At 38.9% G+C, this 22002-nt stretch overlaps 1 protein-coding gene across 5 annotated transcripts in view; it reads right to left on the reverse strand.

The window, feature by feature from the left end:
- Nucleotides 1–22002, reverse strand: part of LHX9 (LIM homeobox 9) — an 81123-nt gene that overhangs the window by 47873 nt on the left and 11248 nt on the right. For 4 of the 5 annotated variants that reach the window (XM_073592972.1, XM_073592967.1, XM_073592968.1 and 1 more), the window contains exons 3-4: nt 17407–17609; nt 13112–13473 (exon numbers count right to left, since the gene is read on the reverse strand). In XM_073592972.1, the coding sequence (XP_073449073.1) occupies nt 13112–13473; nt 17407–17609 (565 nt within the window). The remainder of the gene's footprint in view (nt 1–13111; nt 13474–17406; nt 17610–22002) is intronic. The other variant, XM_073592971.1, reaches the window with a different exon arrangement.

The raw sequence follows: 22002 nt of genomic DNA on the forward strand, positions 1-22002 counted from the left end.
ATTAAGCTTTGCTGACTTTCATCATCCAATCATGTGCTAGCAAAGATTATGCTTTTTTTATTTTCCTTGCATTTGATTGGATATTCCTTGCAAAGTGAAATTACATTGCATTCACTAAGCTCTGGGGAAAATTCCTGTGCAATGTGGAACATCCATTACAAAGTGATGGATGCCCCTGGCCGACGATGTAACAAGGGTGTGGGGTCACCCGGTTATGGCACTGGGTGGTTCTGTCTCTTAGTTATTTTAGAACTGTCAGATGGCGAAGCTGGCAGACAGCAGGAATGGACCATTTTTTCTTTTTTCATGGTGGCGGGCGTCGTGATTGAGGATGGATTTACTCTGGGGGACATTGTTTTTGTTTTTTATAAATAAAGTAATTGTCAAAAACTGCCTACTGTCATTTTTTAAACTACACCTTTTTTTGGTGAATGAGTAGGGGTACTGTGTACCCCTACTCATTCACATTGGGGGGGCAGGATCTGGGGATCTTCCAGATTCCAATAAGCCCCCCCGCTCACAGACCCCCACAACCACCGTCCAGGGTTGTGGGGAAGAGGCACTTGTCCCCATCAACATGAGGAAAAGGTGCTTTGGGGGGCAGGGTCCTCCTGTCCCAAAGAACCTCCCCATGTTAAGGGCATGTGGCCTGGTATGGTTCAGGAGGGGGGCGCTCACTTGTCCCCTCCCTTTCCTGACCTGCAGGGCTACATGCTTGGATAAGGGTTTGGTATGGATTTGGGAGGAGGGACCACACACCATTTTTTTTAATTGCCCGCAATTCTTTTTTTTACATACAGAAGTCAGCGGGGAAGCCTGCTGACAGCTGATGATTCATCGGTTGTTAAGGATGCAGTGTCTGTCTGCTCCTTAAAAACTGGCTATTCATAGTTTGTTAAGGAGAAAAAAAAAGTAAAACACTAAATGCATGAAAACTACATGCAGAAATGCATCAAGATCGCTTTTTCTAAAATGCAAAACGCACCAGAAAACTGCATCAACTGAAACCACATAGGCGTGAACCTAGAGTAAAACTGGAGAGTGCAAAAACCAGTGCAGCTGTGCATAGTAGCCAATCAAAATGTGAGGGGTGTACTCACTTTTGTGAGATACTGTATATACCTACCATATGTATCATCACATTTCTTTCTGGTTGATGAAAACTAACTTTAACTAGTTTCTGATTCAATACATAAATGGGTTGGAGACAAAGACTGCCTGAGATCACCCAGGATTTTGAGGGACACAGTACCTGGGAAAGGATTGTCACTTCCAGGAATTTTAAAGCGTAACTCCACTTTTGTTGAGAAAAAAACATTCCCCTCTGGGTGATCTATGTACATCACAAGGATTTTAACAACCGTTGTTGCAGATTCCTACCTTTTGTTATTCTGAAAAAAGCCCTGTGTGTTCCTCTGTGCCCATGTGTAGAGTGAGTCTAATAGGAGTGGTTTCATAATTATTAATCAGCTGCTGCACTCACAGGGCTCTAATGAGGAAAGCTGTTGGGCCTGCATTCCTTTGGCCATGATTTCCTATTGGGAGTATCTCACCAAAACTGACATTTTTGCTGCAGAGGATGCCGGAAATCTGACTTGTACCTTAGGCAGACTTCTGGGAAAATTGGTGTGCCAATCACACAAGCAGGAAATTATGTTTCTTGGGGGGTGTTCTGTATACATTCTGTATACAGAAAACCTCCAGATAGTCATATTGCATTGCATTTTTAGAAACTGACAGAGCTGCAGATTGAAAAGGAAAGGTCATTTTTAATAACATTCTATTCAAATTTGACTTGTGTCGCAATTGTACACGCTATATTATTTTTTTCTTTATTTGCTTTTTTCTTCCCCAAGAAAGTGGAGTTACCCTTTATATAAAATTAGGAGCTCCCCTGGACTGGAAGGACACTGTATTTATCTATTGTATCATCTGTAATACAGCTTTACATCAAGCTAAGTAAATTCCTTTTATTAATATTATACTACTTTTGAGTCTTTTGAATTATTGCACCACATCCACATATCTGAAAGGTTAAACATAGGAACTTGGAAGTAATAAAGTTTAACCCTTTATTACAGCCTGCAACATCAATACTGTAAGCTTTAGCGAGCAGGGCCCTCTGATTCCTCCTGTATTGATTTGTATTGTAAGTGCACTGTCTGTCCTCCTGTTGTAAAGCGCTGCGTAAACTGTTGGCGCTATATAAATCCTGTTTAGTAATAATAATAATAATAATTAATGCTGTAATACCCTCACCCCCTCTACACACACACAGAAGCTGTAGCGCAGGGGTGCCCAAACAGTGGCCCAGGGGCCACATGTGGCCCGCAGAGACCTCTGAAGTGGCCCTCGACCTCCTGTTTTGGGATGGCGGTTGGCAAGCCCGGTTACCGACCCTCCATCTCAAAGCATCAGTGTTGTGAATGAAGCTGCCAATAGAGGAAGTAAGGGGCTGTAGAGGGAGCAGAGCTGCGTAAGCCATTGCTTCCTGTATAAAACTGGTTCCTGTCACAGGGGGAGTGATACCAAATGCACTCTGCCTGGGACAGCAACAGCCGGTGATACCTGAATGGAAGACTGTTACTAAAGGCAAGTTTATTACTAAAATCACAGTGTATATATAGACATATCTGTTCTGTAGTGTTACAGGACTGTTTTCAAACTGATCTGCAGTGCACCTGCAGGTCACCTGCACTGAGCCATAGACTTCTGTTATTACCTGCAGGTTTGGTGCGCTTTCAGAAAGTGCACTACACCGGCAGGATATAATAGAAGTCTATGGCAAAGTACAGCTAACCCACAGGAAAGCCACAGGTGGGTAAACCATAGCACATCAGTGTGAAAGGCGGCCTTATGTCCCTTTCACTCGATCAGTCCAACCCAATCGGACCCTCCATTCCCCTCTATGGAGTGGCAGATGTAAACGGATTATTTACAACCACCTACTTCGAATTCGATCCATTAAAAAAACCAGAAGGACATCCGTCCCCTTCAGTCTGGGCAGATCGGATCTAAGGGCCCCTTAGAGTAGAGTGGGCTGTGTCCATGTTTGCTCCACATATGCAGTGTAGACATGGGCCAGTCATCCTCCCACTCTGCTCATTGTGGCCCACAACTGGTTGACAAGTCACTTAAGTGGCCCTCACTCTTCAAAAGGTTGGGCCCTGTTCTGTCACATGGCAGAGGGGAGACAATCTTCAGCCCAGTGTAATCTCAGAATAGATCAATTCCAGTGGTGGGAGGTGAAGTAAAGGTAAATATTTGCTGAAGGAAAGGGAGGTATTACAGTAAACCTGTTGATTTACCTTGTTTTGGACAGTAGAGTTAGAGGGTCTAATATCAAAACACAACACTTACAATATGCATTTATTCCAAAAAATTGTGCAAACCTCTAGTTTGGGGTTTTTGGGGCAATGAAACAATTGAATTAAGTAAAAAATTCATTTATTATAAATACAGATATAAATTCATGGTACAAAAGTTAATTGGGCTTCAAAATATTTGTAGACAATACATAATATTAAAAGACACAGTGCATGATTGAGAAGGATGATAGAGAGTGATACATCTTACTACAAGATACAGTCACCACCAGTACAGAGAAGGTGGTGTCAAGTAGCAGAATTCCAACGTGTTTCAATATATATTATTCAAGAAAGTCTTCCTCAGGGAAAATTGTATCACAATATTTTTCATGCATTCAGTGAATAACAGCTAGTGCATTACCAGTGCCAGAGTGAAAAAGGTTTCAGTCCTCCATTACCCAAGCTGCCACACATCCTCTACAAGACGGCTGGGTATAGTAAAGATCCCAAAGAAATGGCATTCCAAAAACTATTACTTGATGGCTTAAAGAGGAGGCTGCAGGGGTACATCCAAAATCGGACCAAACCATCGGATGGAAAGCCTTCACTCCATGGTAATCCCCTTCGGCTAAATAGCGGGAGGAGGAATGGCGCCCTTTGCCATCCATTTGCCATCTCTGTCGCCCACACCATTTAAAAGGACACCAGGGACGGCAAATGGCGCCATTCCTCCCCCCGGTATTTAGCCGAAGGGGATTACCATGGAGTGAAGGCTTTTCATCCGATGGTTTGGTCCGATTTTGGATGTACCCCTGCAGCCTCCTCTTTATGCCATCAAGTAATAGTTTTTGGAATGCCATTTCTTTGGGATCTTTACTATACCCAGCCATCTTGTAGAGGATGTGTGGCAGCTTGGGTAATGGAGGACTGAAACCTTTTTCACTCTGGCACTGGGAATGCACTAGCTGTTATTCACTGAATGCATGAAAAATATTGTGATACAATTTTCCCTGAGGAAGACTTTCTTGAATAATATATATTGAAACACGTTGGAATTCTGCTACTTGACACCACCTTCTCCGTACTGGTGGTGACTGTATCTTGTAGTAAGATGTATCACTCTCTATCATCCTTCTCAATCATGCACTGTGTCTTTTAATATTATGTATTGTCTACAAATATTTTGAAGCCCAATCAACTTTTGTACCATGAATTTATATCTGTATTTATAATAAATGAATTTTTTACTTAATTCAATTGTTTCATTGCCCCAAAAATCCCAAACTAGAGGTTTGCACAATTTTTTGGGAATATTATATGGGATGATGGCAATGACACATTCAACCATTTGAGTCAATTATTTTCTTTTTCATATGCATTTATTCCTTCCTTTGCTATCATACCTCCCAAATTTTTGAGATGGGAACGAGGGACACCTATTATCAAAAGTATGTAGACATAGAACACACCTCCTGCCATGCCCTCTTTAAAGGAGACATATACAAAAAAAATTAATAGTTAAACCCACAAGTGTTTTTTTTACCACTACTATTCCTTTATATTGGCTTTTGAAATTTACAAATGCAGCTATTTAGAAATTTGATGAAAGGTTTAGCACTGGGAAACACTTTTTTGAAGGATAAACAGTGCATTTTATATACAATTATATAGATCAGACCAAAATGAGGGACAAATGAGGAGGAAAGAGGGACAGAGGGACTTTGTTCCAAATCAGGGACAGTCCCTCAAAATCAGGGACAGTTGGGAGCTATGTGTTATGGACATTTAGGTACACTTGTGGGTAAGTATCACAACAAGTCTAAAGAGGAAGGGTATAAAAATCGTAGAGAAAAATCAAAAGTCTCTCTGGATCGTAAAGTATAACTAAAGACAAAACTTTTTTTTAGTTTTGGGTAGGGCGGAGAGGTATTGGAACATCTCTCATTTATTGTTAGGGAGACTCATCCTCTGTTTATCCTGTTTACCATTATCACTGACAGTGAAAGTAAAAGAAAATCCCAATTTTTGGTTGTCCCCAGAACAGGAATAGTGGGGAAATCTTCCAATGGGGACACTAGTTCTAGTGACCCTGGTGACAACCAGGGATTCCCTCACTTTAGAGGGATTTTCTCTCATTTCCGGTTTTGGCTATAGGATAGGAAGTGAAGGGAAATATCCCCAATGGGATGTAGATGTCAAAAATAGAGCTTCAAAACCCTTCCTACTCTATCCAAAATGAAAAAAAAAAAAAAGCTTTTCCTTTAGTTTCACTTTAATGTAAACCCTGGCCGAATGACATTTAGTTTGCTAGCACTGTAATTCATAAACAACTGCCTTATTTTAATTTAAAAAAAACAAAAACAAAAAGAAAAAAATATCCCTATACTACACCCCAATTTATCTTTTTTTTTTTACATATGATCACTACTAATCTCTTGCAGCCTCTTTACATCCACTTTCTGTCTACACATATGGACTCGGGGTGAGTTTCCTAATGGTGATTGCAATAGAAAATGCCTGGGCTATTTGTATCAACACAGTTACCTGTGACAGGGTCTATGCTGTCTCCATAAAGGCCTTCTGACCCCTTATATTCACTTTACCAGTGCTACTATGCTGGTGCTTCCAAGTATGGGGAAAGTGTGTGGCCTCCACTGCTGGAACAGTGTTCAAGCACAGCAGCCAGTCGCTAGACCCAAGTACCATTACATGACCAAGGTGGTGTTATGACCACTCACTTTGGTTGATGAAACCACTGAAAGAAGGAGTGGCGAGGAAGCATAAGAAAAGTGAGTAGAACTTGGTCAGTGGGTGCCCTTTGCAGAGACGCTGTCACTTTTTCCTGCATAGGTAAGGTGACATTGTTTCCTTAGGTTTCCTGCAATGTTCTCAATCTTCTGCTTTAGCAGCAGTCCAGTTGTAGCCATGTAACTAAAGCATTTACACAAGGATATCATTACTCACATACAGTATATACCGAAAGTGGCATAATGTCCAAATACTTTACTTAGCATATTTGCCTGTATTCTGCCATCAATACCTCCACCAGTAGTTACAAGGAGAAAATCATATTCTATTAGGTAGTACTGCAGTAGAAACAGTTATTGGCTGGTTTACGGTTCAGCTATGTAGTTAATAAAGAATTTTTTTTTTAACAGCTCACCTTGGGAAAATGACAGATAGCTTGTGAAAGAAATATAAACCCAAGTATATTGAATTGAGTTTTCTCTCTACAGCTGTAATGGATATAACTTTTGTGAATTCCCCAGATTACTCAGCATGCTGATGGTTGAAGTACACTTCAATTTTATTTCATTTTGTACTCATCAAATGTTGTACGTTGGTTTTATTGTGAATCACTTTATTTCATAATCTCCAATGACTCTGAAAAAATGGTATAAAGCCATAAAGAATGATTCAGTGAAAATGAATTGTTAAATGCTAAAAAGAACCCTTACCCCAACTCTCTGTATTTACCCTCCTAAACCTTATTTCATTTCTTAAGAAAATATGTATACTATAAGCAGCTGATAAACGCTTTTAAAGATCAGTACCCTCAAATGTGATTTTTTTTTACAGTTGGAGTCTGCTGGGTTGAGTCAGTCTCTGGCTTCTGATATATCTTAAAACAGAGGTTTGAGAATTTTTTTAACCACTTGCCTACGGGGTACTTTTACCCCCTTCCTGCCCAGGCCAATTTTCAGCTTTCAGCGCTGTCTCAATTTCAATGACAGTTGCGAGGTCATGCAACACTGTACCCAAATCTTTTTTTTATCATTTTTTTCCTCACAAATAGAGCTTTCTTTTGGTGGTATTTAATCATCCCTGGGTTTTGTTTCTATCTGAAAATTTTGCAAACAGGTAATTTTTCTCCTTCACTGATGTGCGCTGATGAAGCTGCATTGATGGGCACTGATAGGCTGCACTGATGAGAACTGATAGGTGACACTGATGGGCACTGATAAGTGGCACTGATGGGCACTGATAGGCAGGACTGATGGGCAATGATAGGTGGCAATGATAGGTGGCACTGATGGGCACTGATGGGTACTGATGGGTGGTACTGAAAAGCAGGCACTGATGGGCACTGAAAAGCAGCACTAACTGGCATTACTGATGGGCACAGAATGGCCTCACTGATGGGCACAAATTGGCATCACTGATGGGCACAGATTGGTGTCACTGATGGGCACAGACTGGCATCACTGCTGGGCACTGTTGGGGCTGCCCTGATCATCAGGGCACTGATAATCAGTGCCCTGATGATCAGTACAGGTCTCCCCTGTGAGGAGATGCTGCTGATTGGCTTTTCTCTCTTCACACTCTGTCAGTGTGAGGCGAGGAGAACTGATGAACGGCACTTCTGTGTTTACATGTGATCAGCTGTGATTGAACACAGCCGATCACATGGGTAAAGAGCCGCATCATCAGCTCTTTACCGAGATCGGGGGCGCGCCATGGCCCAAGGACACAGCATGCCCCGCGGGCATGCAATCGTGGTGACCTGGGCGACATTATATGCCGTCGGGCCAGATCAAAAGGGGATCCCGGCTATTAAAGAATCATACATACCTAGGTGTATGTAACAGTCCGATGCTGCATCTGTCCCCCGCCGACTATAAGACTTAAAACCGAGCAATCAAACACCACTGATCGCTCAGTTCTCAGAGCTCCATGAACCCCACACTCACTGGAGCACTGGGCTGTGGAGGGGGCAGGAGCGGCTGGCCCAGGCTCTCAGTGGCTCGCTAGGAGGCTGAGCCAGGTGTCGGTCCAGGGCTCTAGGCAGATCCTGACCATATGGTCATGGTCTTTCCCCAACCTGGGGAGAAAAGATTTACTTGTGCTCAAATCCCAAAAGCTTGTACAAGTATTTAAACTATCAGTTGTTGAAGGGGTGTGACCACATATTACCACTACAAATTCTGGATGGACCCTCTGCACACTGCTATACACCCTTTCCAGCAAACTATGCAATGAAAAACAGGGATATTTAGTTCACACATATTGCAACATGCTTAAGCTGGCCAACTGCATCAAAGTAATCTCTTCCATGGCCAGTCCTAAACTGCTTTTCCACTGCCATGTCTCTGTTGTAATGCAGGTCGGTGACTAGACCTGAACCTAGTAGCTCTCCCCCACCTTGTGTCTTTATGCCCTATGTTGGCATGGTGTCCACCAAAGCATTTGCAGTGGCAAAGCTGTGTAGGACTGGACATAAGAGCGATTAATGTGACGCAGTTGGCCAGCTTAAAAATGTATTGCAATATGTGTGAACTAAAAATCCTTGTTTTTCATTGCATAGTATGCTGGAAAGGGTGTGTAGCAGTGTGCAGAGGGTCCATCCAGAATTTGTACTTTTCCCAACCTGGACCGACCCTGTGACATAAGGCAACAGTGGGGTTCATCCCGCTGTTTGCTGAAAACGGGTCACAGGAGTAGAGAATGAACTGCACTACTGTTATCCACAGGAGAAGTACAGCCAAACGACTTTTGGCTGTACTTCTTCTTTAAATACTCCACCCACAAGATATCCCTGCTGTTGCTCCCAACTTTGTTCCTAACCACCTTGAAAGTTTTAATGTCCCCATCCACATTTGCATGTTCTACAATCTCTGATATAAAATAAAAATAAAACCTGCAGGGAGAGTGAGAACCCCTCACAATGGCCAGGTGCACAGAACCAAGAACTCAAGCACCTCAATAAAGTCTAAAGAAATTGCCAGATGGTTTAAATAAAAACATACTAGAGGGCAGAAAAAAGACCAAGTGGTCCCCCGTCTGTCCCATTTTTTTTCACTTTTTTTGCCTGGGTATAGATCTGTGTTTGTCCCAAGCATGTTTGAATCCACTTACTGTTGACTGACTCACTACCTCTGCTCGATGTCTATTCCAAGCATCAGCTACTACTTTTATTATTAATATTATTAATATTATATAAGATATATATATATCAGTTTACTAGGCTCTTTACGGTATAAAAGAGAGACAGTACAATTACAACACAATACAATACAAGAGGATTATTATAGCCTTGTTTATGAGTGCTTACAATCAACTAGAGTGGAATGAAATGAGTTTCCATGGATAACCTTAAGGGGGACAAAGTAGGAGACAACCAGACAGACAGATTGAGGTAGAGAGTTCCAGAGGATAGGAAAGGCTCTGGAAAGTTTTTTATGTTCGTTTTTTTCATTGTCTACCAAAAAAGTAAAATATCAATCGTGGGTGGACCAATCCCATGGTACTTCACTATCTACTATTGTTACAAATCATTTCATTCCAATGGATATCAAAACCGAAGCGAACCCTTGGTTTAAGTCAGCTAAATACATTCCAGGTCTATCAGAACAAAAGGTGTGCAAAGTCTTACAGTTTGTTTTTTCTAGATAGCAGCAACAGCCTGAGTAGAAAAGCCTGCCTTCTGCTATAAATGTAGTGTAATTTCCTCTTTGTGGGAAAGGAGTGATCTATTTACAAAGCTCATGCTCCTTGCTGATTGTAGAGCTGTAACTCTGACTTAGCAATGGGGGCGTGTCGGCTCCTGAAAGGAGATCAGTGTTTTCACACTGAGGGTTAGGCTGGCCATAGATAGATCAAAATTCGGCCAGTTCTAACAATCAATTTCTGTTGAATGGGCTTTTTGGAAAATATTTCTTGATGCTGATCAGTCACCACTGTCAGAATACAATGTCCACCTTAATTCTGTGGATGGAGGAATCCGGTCTTTTTTTTTTTTTGTTCAGCTGAAAAAAAGACCCATGCATGGCCAGCATAAGTTTCCCACTTTTCAGCATACTGGCAGGACACACGCTTTTCTACCCAGGCTGTGGCTGCCTTTTAAATAAAAAAGTGTAAGACTGTACACCTTTTTTAATATATCTGGAAGGTACTTGAGCTTTACAAGTTATATTATATTCCTTAGATACTTCAAAAGCACAAAACACACATAACTCAATAAAACCAGGCCCCTATCAGTTGCTAATATTTTGGCTATATTGGGAAAATATTTTCTTAACAACTGATAGTGAACTTGATATTCTCTACTGTATCAATTCCAGCCAGAGCCTTAGTTAGTAACACTAATGACCCATTGATTGGCAATACCTTTCTTCCACCTGTTTTATAGCAAAGACATATGGTCCTTCTATGCCTAGCCCAGCCAATTGTTTCAAACTAACAGACAGTTACCACCACCACAAGAAAAAAGTGACACCAAGTCTAAATTTTTCATGTCAACACAATAGAATTGTATTTAGTATTGTGCTGCATACTGATGTAAACCCGTCTACACTGTTATCAAATCAGCTTTTTTAGACCCTCTGTGATCATTTATTGTAAAGATATTTTAAAAATAATTTTATATCTAGCAATTACATCTGTATTGTTAGTATACTGTAACTATACCATAAAAAACATGGGTAGTAATAAATTAATAAGATGTATTAAAAGTAATGAATACTTTGAGAAAGTGATAATTGGTATATAGAGATCACAGTTTAACATACCGGTAATTGTAATGTAGATTGTGTGTCGGTGCCCCTGTTAATGTCAAAGTACAATGCTGTATTCTGTATGGATGCATCCAATTTAATGAATAGAATAATTGTGCACAGAACAGTCATAATCTCCTGGTTCTGTACACCTTTATGTGTGGAAACTCATACACAAATCTTTCAGAGAACATGGACATATGTGAATATATCCTAAAATATGCTTTGCTTTGCTTTCTTCTACTCTATGTCACCTGGACTTAAAGCATATTTATATTAATATATGGTTTTGGAGATATTTAGTATTCTCATAGAACAGGTGAACTATAGGGGACCAAAATTCATAAACACAACAGCATCTAGAGCAGCCATTCTCAACCAGAGTTCCATGCAACCCTAGGGTTCCTCCAAAGGTTTCTTGGGATTCCTTAAGCAATGAGCAATTTCTGTCTCTCAGATAAGTAACCACTAACACCAATGATCTTTTTAGCTATCTGTAAGGAGGGATTCTTCCTAATGACCCCAAATGTAAGCGACATTTCCCTCACTGACCATCACACTAATGTACCATGAGCTATAGATATAGCAATAACTACCAGGGGTTCCCTGATACCAGAAAGTTATTTCAAGGGTTCCTGCATTTTAAAAAGTTTGAGAAAGGCTGCTTTAGAAAATAAAATTTAACTCAAACTCCAGGCAGTTATAGGAGACACATTAACACAGTTCTGTATTATTATAATCCTTGAAATATGCTTTTAAATGCCAGTACCGTAAACACATGAATTTGACTTTGTATCAGATAGTTCCAGTTCTCTTACAACAGAACTCAGACTAGGAGATGGAGAAAAAGCACACAAAACCAATCAGTTGTGCTGCAACGCTCATGTGCTAAAATGTGCTGAAAGCAGGAGAGAGCAGAGTGACAGATATTAGTTCAACAGTCTGCTGATTCTTCTTTCATTGTCCAGTTACACAGTTACAAGTGTTACTTAACTGCTGCAGAGAAAAATCATGTCTCCTGGTCAGCTAGGCAGAGCTGTGTTGTGTGCCAGGGCTGTGTGAATCTCAGAACTGGAATGACAGAAATACAAGTCCTTTGGCATGTAAGTCTGCTCCTTTATATGTATTTCATCTGTGTATTTAGCCACTTGCCTGGAGTCAAGTTTTAAACCAGTTTGATACTAAAGAAAACCTTGCAAGAGAGAAACATGGAGTTTGCGGGGGGACCACATGTTTTGAAAATTATAGTTGCCTGGTTTTTCATATTGACCATCTTGCTTCAAAACTTTGAGATTTGTATACTGTATAGACGGGGATAAGTATAAATTGTAGAATATGGAGACTAGAAATCAGAATATGAACAACCAAGAGATAATCTCAAGTACAAACTCATTTTCTTTATGAATCCAGTGTACTTTCAATATACACAAAATTAATCCACATATATCTTATACAGACATCTAAAAACATTCAATACTTTGAGTCACTGAACTAAATATTTTTGCAGGTAGGGGCCTCTAACTTGTTCTGACATTCCTGATCTCTGTGCTTGTTCTGGGTCAGTTGGGGTTATTTACTAAAATTGGAGGGTGCAAAATTTGGTGCAGCTCTGCACAGTAATCAATCAGCTTCCAGGTTTTGTTGACAAAGCTTAATTGAACAAGCTGAAGTTAGAAGCTGATTGGCTAACATACACAGCTGCACCAGGTTCAGTAAATCTTCCCCAGTGACTGAAAGTATTGGAACCAGAAGGTCAGGATAAATGCCAGGCAACTAGCATTTTAAAATGGATGTCAGTGATAGCAGCCCCCATATTTTTGACAAGTTCCAAATAACCCCCTGAGCAATACATACTTTAATTCTGAATGAGCCATCATTTGTAAACATCAGACATGTTTTGTTAACAGAAGTGGGCTGATGCACATGTCCAGATGGCATAAAGTTTGGGCGTAGTTCCCTTTCCATTGGTGCTGCATAGAGCCACCCCACAGAAGTGAATGCCTGTACGCAGGTATAGGCTGGTACTTGCGTAGATGCACACATGCATACAGACATAAAACTCTGAATGAAAATAGTCTGCATTCAGTGTTTTTTACTTTTGTACAGAAGTACCAGTGTATATCTACCTACAGCCAAATACAGCCATTCCTGTCAATGGGGTGGCTGTACACAGCATCTTTGCCTACTGGGTGGGGAAAGATGCCTAAACTTTACATTGTACAGCCCTGGGTGGCCATGTGCCTGAGCTTGAACAGTGGAGTATCCTAGGATTTGCATAACAAGTGCTGCTAAGATTTTAAGCACGCTCACCTGAAGTATAGTTCATGATGTCTACTCCGAGGGCCGGGCTCTTCCTCTTCCTGGGCCTTCCTTTTTGCACTGCACCTGTTCCATTGGTGAAGTATGGAAGCGCAGACAGCCCACCTCCTTTGGCAGAGAGCTCAGTGTAATTAAGCTGTGAGTGGAAATCTCCCTGAACCAAGAGCTCAAAGTGAGCACGGCAGTACACTAGGTTTTCCTTCATGCCAAAATGATCTCCTGTACTCAGGGTCTTGTTACAAGTGGTGCACGTGAAGCAGCTTAGGTGATAGACCGACTCTCTTGCTCTCATAACCATTTCTGAAGCTGAGATACCAAGGTGGCAACGAGCACACCTCTGCACCGAAAACCTTCTGGAGACAAACAGAACATTGATTGACAACAGGTCAATACGAACATTTTTTATTTATACAAAATTGCTGTTACCCCTTGTATACTTATTCCTTTCCTCCCATTAAATAGGCGAATAACATTTGCATATTATATCTAAAAATCAAATGGCACACAGTATATTTTAAATAAACCTGCCCCTGTACAAATAAACATATGATTCGCATTAGCTATTCTATGAATCAATAGCAGTTATCAGTATGCATAACATAACATACTTTAGAATACTAAGATACAACTGAGCCATACGTCCATTTGACTTTGTTTCCGATAACAGTCAAAGGCTATTGACAAAGCCTTAACTTTATGTGATTGTAATTCTCAAATCTCATCTGAGCTGAAAATAACTGTCACACTTTATAAAATATGGATCCATGTCCTGTTGTATTAGCTTTATGAATTGAATCTTAATGTGTTTTAATTTCTCTTAGTGCCTCAAACCATAATGCAAAATAATAATGAGATGCAAAAATTACATGCATTACAGCTAAAATTTGAGAAAAGGATATGCATATGTTACCCATAGAATTACTGGCAACCTGCCACTTTCAAACTCAACTAGAAATTTATAATGCTTTTGTTTAAAATACTGAAAATATGTAATATGCTAAAATATGTCAGTGCAAAACATTGCATTCTTCATTGAATTCATAATCAGAGATTGTTCTTTTCTGCTACAATATTTTACAATATTACAGAGAATTATAATCTTTCAAGGGGAATCATGATCATCATAATCAAGCGTATCTATAAACTTAAGGATTGCAAGGGTGCTCTATATTAAAAGCAATGTTAAATCAAATAAAATAAAAAATCTGAAATCAAGATTAAAAACAGATTTTGTAAAATTGTCAGCTCTGCATGCTGAACATGATCACTTTATACGCATAAGTTAACATTATTTCTGAAAGCTTAAATGTTTGTTTTTTTCAAGGCACTGGTGACATTGCCAGTGCCTTCCTGCTGCTCCCTGGCTGGATAGGCAGTCAGTGCCTTTTAGAGAGCTCTTGTGAGTAAACTGTGAGCACTTGCAATATTTCATCAAATCCTAGTCATCAAATTTGTATTGTTTATACATTGCCATGGCTTCACAAATGAGAGTGACAGGTGGTGTAATGATGCTTCCATTGCTAAAGTCGTGGCAATGGTAAGGCGTAAAAAAACAGCATCTGTATCACCATGGAAAACATTGGTGGGCCAGCACAGAAAACCAGAAAAAAGGAAGTTGGCCACTGATGACGTATATTTTGAAAATGGCGGTGCGGGTTTTTAAATGTGGGATGGATAAGATCATGAGATCATGGAAGACAGACACTAAAGAGGCAAGTAACAATAATAAGACAAGATTTATTGTCATTGTAAACACAAATTCACAAAAAATGTTAGTTTGTTTCCTGTTAAACAATTTTGATGATTCTGGCAGTTTAATAAATGGGGTGGGGATCCATGATACTTTTATAGAAAGAGGATTATTATAGAAAGAGGACATTTTCTTTGTTAGAATTTGAAACTTAACTCTGATATTAAGACTACTGATAATTTCCAGCTATGACTCCTTGTAATTGAAAAATATTTTTTGTCAAAATTTTCTTTTTCCCCATAGCTACACACAAGAGCCCATGTTTTATTATTCTGCATTGGAATGTATTCAAAAGAAAAACAGATGAAAATGATTTTCTATTTCTCCTGGCATTTACACAAATTGAAGCCATTTTTGCAGTGTCCTTAATCTCAGAAAATAATGTGAATTTGGTAAGTTATTATGTCTTTCTTTTATTCTTTGATTTCAGGCATTATAAGTGCCTGCTTATTTTATAAACATGTACAGTTTATGTACACATAATTCAAGGGGAAGATATGAGCATGCATGTTTATACACAGTCTATTCATTATAAAGTTTGTCTGTCAGATCATGTATGCACAATCCAACACATATACAAACAGGGTAAATATATAAAGATAGGACTTGTTAGGAGTGTTATGTGGAACATTTGCAACTGGAATGGGAGCACAGAAATGCGTTAATGTGTTATATTAAATTTAATAGATTCCCCTACCCTGCTATTCTCAATGGGGATGATCTACTAAAGCAGGGATCTCCAAACTACAGCCCTCCAGCTGTTGTGGAACTACACATCCCGTGAGGCATTGTAAAACTCCGACATTCGCAGACATGACTAGACATGATGGGAATTGTAGTTCCTAAACAACTGGAGGGCCATAGTTTGGTGACCCCTGTACTAAAGGATATGCTGTTCAAGTAGCAAAGCAAATGTTAACTTTTCAAAGTAAATGCTTACTTTGATAAAAGAATGCTATTGAATATTGTGAAGTTATGTTCCCTTTGAATCCCCAATCATATGCTAGAAAGAAAATCCTTTTTTTTTTCCATTTCCCTTATACGCAATTGGGTATTCAAAGCAAGCACAGGTTCATCCTATTCACTAAAGTAAACCATTTTCTTTGCTAAGTGAATAGCATCCACTCCTACAGTAAGTTCAGTGTTCTTTTCAAGATTAGGCCTTTATTGAGTTTTGTGCTTTTACTGAAATAGAATAGCACAGGTTTACAGTAAGATGACACTTGTGCGCTATTTATGTAGTTATAGATCTCTTTATCTAGCCTTGCTGACCTGAGAGTAGATATAACCCTTAAATGTTTAACTCTGCAAAGGCATGTGGATATAACATAGCTACTGATCCATCTAATAGGCCAGTACCCAACCACCTCTTCTTTACATTTACTAATTTCACGTAGACGTGTAGTGCAGACCACTGGGTTTTTAGCACTGAGATGTTGGCTCTATGTCTCTGAATATTAAAGGGTATTTTTGTTGCTAGTGATACAGAGGTCAGAATCTCCCAGTAATAAACTCTTGCTCTGCTATAAATTGAGGCCTAGAAGAATTAAAATACGCTCATGAGAGTCAAGCAAGTGGGACACTTCATTTGTGCTTTGGCTAAATACATGTAATAGGAAAGCCATAATGCAGACAATGTGATCTGTTTGGGATATGAGTGTTAGGGCTGTCCCTGCTGTATATGAACAAGCAGAAAAAAATGAAACTGCAATGGAATGGGAGTAGCTAAAATTGATTTTAATGGAGAGATGTTCAATCTTCTGAAGCTAAACTTCATGTAAGCAGCTAAGTACACAGTTGAAATACATATACAGCATATGTTGTTTGCTGCAAAAGGATATGTAACTCCATTCAGTCAGTTTTGCAATCTGGCTTCCCTACCAGAGATCACAGCAAGGCAGCATAACAAGGCATGAAACCTCCATTACAGCTACACTAAAGTGGGATCAAGGAACACCCCAGTTTTCTGATTTGACAATGAAAGAGGAGGAGTACAGTGATAAGGTCACCACTCTGCTCTCTCATTGTGTCAGCATGTCAGCACATGCTCACTGTAGTAAGGCTCCAATGGGTCCTAGTGCTGGCCCTCCCTCTACTAGCTGAATTTAAAAAGACATGTCATTTTTCGTGAATACTACATTTATGTTTCTTAATGTGTGCCTGACAATGAGCTTTATATATAGGTGATCATGATGAGCCAATCTAAGTATGAACAAAAAAAACACACTAGCAAAATCATCTCAAAATAATTATTTAAATGAGACAACCTGAACATGGCTTTGTGCCTCTATAACATGCACATGTATTGCCTGTTAGGAGAGACAGGTACCGAGCACCTGCTGCAAGGCTGCTGTAAGCAGTTTTAAAGGTAGCTGGGTGCTATACACGGAGCACAAGGCACTGATGTGTGACACTATTGTATTATAAACCTTAATGGCATTTATTCAGTGACATGTGGCAACATGGATTTGTACATACAAACTCAAGGCCATATTTTACACAGGTATCTGAAAGCACATTATACTTCATAATGTACCTGTAATAATCTTCTTTGCAGTATATACTTCCGTCTTTTGCAAAGCAAGTCAGTTCTGACTCCAAGGCCAGTTTACATTCACAGCATTTCAGGCAGCGTAGATGCCACTGCTTGTCTACAGCCAAGAGGTAATATCTGTCAGAAATTTTTCCTCCACATCCTGCACATAGAGTGGGCTTCTCTGGGCTGAGTGGTGGCATTCTCTGTGGTCAGAATAAAATGAACAGTTACTGTACAGACAGTAAACAATGGGAAATGGTGAACAAATGACATCCATGTTTGTCACAGAGTTTACACATGATCGGTTATTTCTTTTTAACAATACATTTGTATTATTATGTAATAAGTTTCGATACAAATTGCCATATATATTAGTCAACAATGGTAAGGGTGATGATCGGTTATTTCTATATTATTCGCCACATTCTGTACTTACCAATGAATGTATAACCTAATTACAGTGTTGATGTAGGATAGACGTGTTACTGCATATAATATTATATTATTTGTAGAAGTGTTTATCCTTCCACATTAATATAGAATACAGATTGCTACCAAACATCTATGCCATCAGTAAGCTTTTGTAATAACAGAGAAAAATGAAGCAACCCAGCAGAGGATTATGGATTATGGATCAGCTTTCAACAATATGTGAAACTGATTAAAGCTGATCTCTAATTCACTGCTACTTATTGCATTATTCCATTGTTGTTTGTACTGTGCAATAAATAAGATCTGATGATTGACTAGTAGATGTAGTGGGTGGAGTAAGTACTAAAAAAAGTTTTTAAAAAAATCAACATTTTTGCTAGGACATAATTGGTTGATTGAAGCAAACACCTTATTTGTTAAGCTCAGTAAGCATTCACATTTCTAAGTGAACAGCCTCCTATAGTAAATTAACTTCATTGTCACAATTTGGGTCATGAAGACTTGTCTGTAAGGAAAGACTGCAGAATAAAGTCAGTACACAGTTGTATGGAAGTTACACCATCAACACACCAAACTGGGAAAAATTTGCATAAGATCTAGGAGCCTATTTTCTTCATGCATTTATCATCTGTGTATTATGGAGTTACTATCTTTGAAATTTTTGAGATGCCTCTCATTACATTATCACAGGGCATTATGTTATCATGTAAGGGTAATACATCTTTGGACTTTCTTCTGAATTCTATTTGTAGTTCATTTGACCACCATTTTTACACCATACCTTTGGCATCTGTATATTTGCTGGGGGTGTTGGCAAAGTACACATCTAATTTTGGGCCATTTTCAAATTTGACAATTGGTACCAATTTTATTCTCCCATTTCTGACAGTGTGAATCTGTCCATGTTACTGAACAGGTTATATCTGCATGGGAAGGTAGATTTGTGGTCAAACCATGGCAGTACTGCATGCATCCTGTGACTTACTCGTTGAACTTGTTGACTTGTTCTCTAACTCTTTAGTTTTGGCATTGTTTTTTATTCAAGTTTAATGTTGTCTAGTATGGATATAATGCTGCAAGACAAAGATAAGGTAAAAGGTAATACTAGCTATACAGTTTTGATATACTGTATACTTGAGTGTACCCAGCACCATACAAGGACACTTCAAGTGGAGAGAGGGTTATATCTGTAATACTCCTCAGGTATTTCCTATGGCTTCCTTTGGCCACTTCAGGATCAACAGGCAACATGAGACAACCAACATAGTGGCATCATTCAAGGGATGAGGGCAGGTAACATATTAATATTATCTGCTGTATGGGAAACCATAAAGACTTTTTACAACAGATTTTAGTTCCTAAACAGAAATGTCTGGCAATTATGGGATAGTTAAGTATATTCACTATAGTTGAGGGATAGTTACCTTACATGGCTCACAAAGTGAGGATATGAATGACTGCTAGTGCTCTTATCTACAACAGGAACAGTATGTTTTGGGCTCCTCCCCTTCATAAAGACAGCCTTCAGGGTCTTGAAATGGGATGTCTATACTGTACAGCTTATTTGTCTGTAGTGTATGGAATGAGGCAGATCATTCCTGTATATTCTTTTATACCCAGAGATGTTCCCAAGCTGATGGCTGTAAATAGACATGTGACTTTTCTGATGACAACATGCCTTACATTACTAATTGTACCAGCAACAAAAGGAATGGTGAACACCAAGATGGAAAATATAATTTGTCCTTTATAAAATTAGCAGAAACAGATTCTATTCTGACATGTTTTGCACTAGGAAGAGCACTTTTTTTTTTTTTTTAATTTTCTGACATGAAACATGTCAGAAAATAACCTGTTCCGGCTGGCTATAATAATAAAGGAAGAATATTATTTTGCATCCACATGTGCGTCATTTCTGTTGCTGGCACAACTAATTGCTTTAGTGGGAACAAGCTGAGCCAGCACCTGAGTTGTGATGGTGGAGTTTGGAGCCTCATCTTACCTGGAGTGGCATATGAAATATTTCACATTGGATGTCTTGTATTATGTTTGTTTAATAATATAAATTCCTAACAAAACATATATTTAAGTGTCTGCCCACTTTCCAGTTTAAGAGACACTCCATGTACATTTGTTGACTGAAATACATATGTTGGGTAAAGTATGATAGTCACCTATGTAACATTAATTGTATCTTGCCTTATATCACTATATCATGCTTTCTGGCTTTTATCACCACTAATGAATAGTAATGCTCCTTCCTTCTTCTAAAACATCACTCAATTTGCATTCATTCATGCCATGAATAAGGTGTAAGAGGGCATTATCATGATCTCTACTTCATGTGTAATATTCATACATCTACATTTTAGCTTTTTACTACACTGCTTTTTGCATGCACATAAAAGAAGTTAACAGCATGAAGTGAGCCTGCATAGTATAAAAGCAGCTAACATTAAATAAAAGGCTGATTAAAAATTCCTGGCATCTCCATGAAAGTTTAAAAGGAAAGTCATTTTGCAGACAAAGAAGGTTCAGCAACCTTTTGTTAGACCAGAAACATTGCATTAAATGTTACATTGTTTGCTTGTAGATGCTCATTTAATTGAGCCAATGCCATTAATTTAATTTAGCCAGAAGAGTCTATAACAGTGAGCATTTATAACCAAGAAGTCAGCATGTGATTGGGTGTGAGTGGCACTTGATCCAATCACATGCTCCCTCTTCAGCTGAGAACACCTGCTGCTCTATACACAATGCACAAAACATATAATGTAACTGGCCTGGGTTTATCTGTAATGTGAAATCTAGTATGTGTGTAGACTGTGGAAGCAGTAGACCTTGAGGACCATTTGTTCAAAATCTATAATTTTACACAGATCAAACCAAAATTGGGCTGTTTATGGTGCCAAACAGATATCCACTGGGCACTACCATTAGCAGAAGAGTGCTGGACAGGTTGAATATATTACCATGTAGCCTAAAGCTTCGCATTTGAAGCATTATCTTCTTTTTAAAGGGAATATTAGAGGATATACTGTATATGCATGGTATACAGTATGTGTATATAGGTATATATACGATGGCAACATCAGGACCAGATTACAAATTCATTACCCCTAGGCCATTCTCACCACCTAAGGACTAGCCACAACAAAACTGGTACCATCATAAAAGAAATAACTGCATTATATAAATAATTAAAAGTTACTTCTCTTTTGTTTTATGTGTTTCACATTTATATGGCTAAAACAAATTATAAATTAGTGAAACATGAGCAGTTTTCTACCCCTGAAATTTAGGACACTTCGGCCCTGGTCCCTGGTGGTCTCTTCAGAATTCTGGGTTCCCGTCATTGCACAAAAAAGGACTGGTGTTATACACGGGGAAGTTTTCAATGTAAAGACTCAACAAAGAGTACAGAGATTGTCACCAATGGTTTTGGCAATAACAGTAATATTGTGCCCATTATTAAAAAAAACTGTCTAATTATAATAAACACAGAAATTATTATTAAATAATTTTAAGACATAAATAAAACATGCAACTGGCCGTACGCAGCATATTTTTATGCACAGATAACCTTGTAGGGAATAGTGAGAACTTCTTAAAATTCTCATATTGGAAACAATATCGATATTATTTGTTTTGATGTTTGCTTATTAAGCAAATTACTGTATTGCTTGATTATGTTTTAATAATGTCCTAAATTATTAATGCAAGAGGGGACCTTGGTAAAAGGTTTCAGCAACATTAATATTTCTCTTATGCTCATGTCTGGAAAATACCTTCAGATATTTGAGTCTTGCATAGGTGTTCCATTACATTTACAGGACAAGGGTCTGTTTAACTACCTCCAGACTTATGGAAAATAAAATCCTTCTGTACAAAACAAAATGTTGTGTGTTTACTTGTAAACCACTGAGTCCTTTCTCCACCCCTGCACAACTATTTGCATAACTCCATCCCACACTGTACATTTTATGGGTACCACACTTCCCTGGTGCTGAAGAAGGGACCTAATTTGAAGGAGTTTTAATATTTAGGACACTATGCCTAATGCAGATTCCAACACTTTCTACCATACACTTATTAAAAAACCCCAATAAATCATATTACAGCTCTTACTGTAGAATCTGATTCAAGTATTAGTGTTAATCAATT

The sequence above is a fragment of the Aquarana catesbeiana genome, linkage group LG07, assembly GCF_042186555.1.
Source record: "Aquarana catesbeiana isolate 2022-GZ linkage group LG07, ASM4218655v1, whole genome shotgun sequence".
In the NCBI taxonomy this organism is placed as follows: Eukaryota; Metazoa; Chordata; class Amphibia; order Anura; family Ranidae; genus Aquarana; species Aquarana catesbeiana.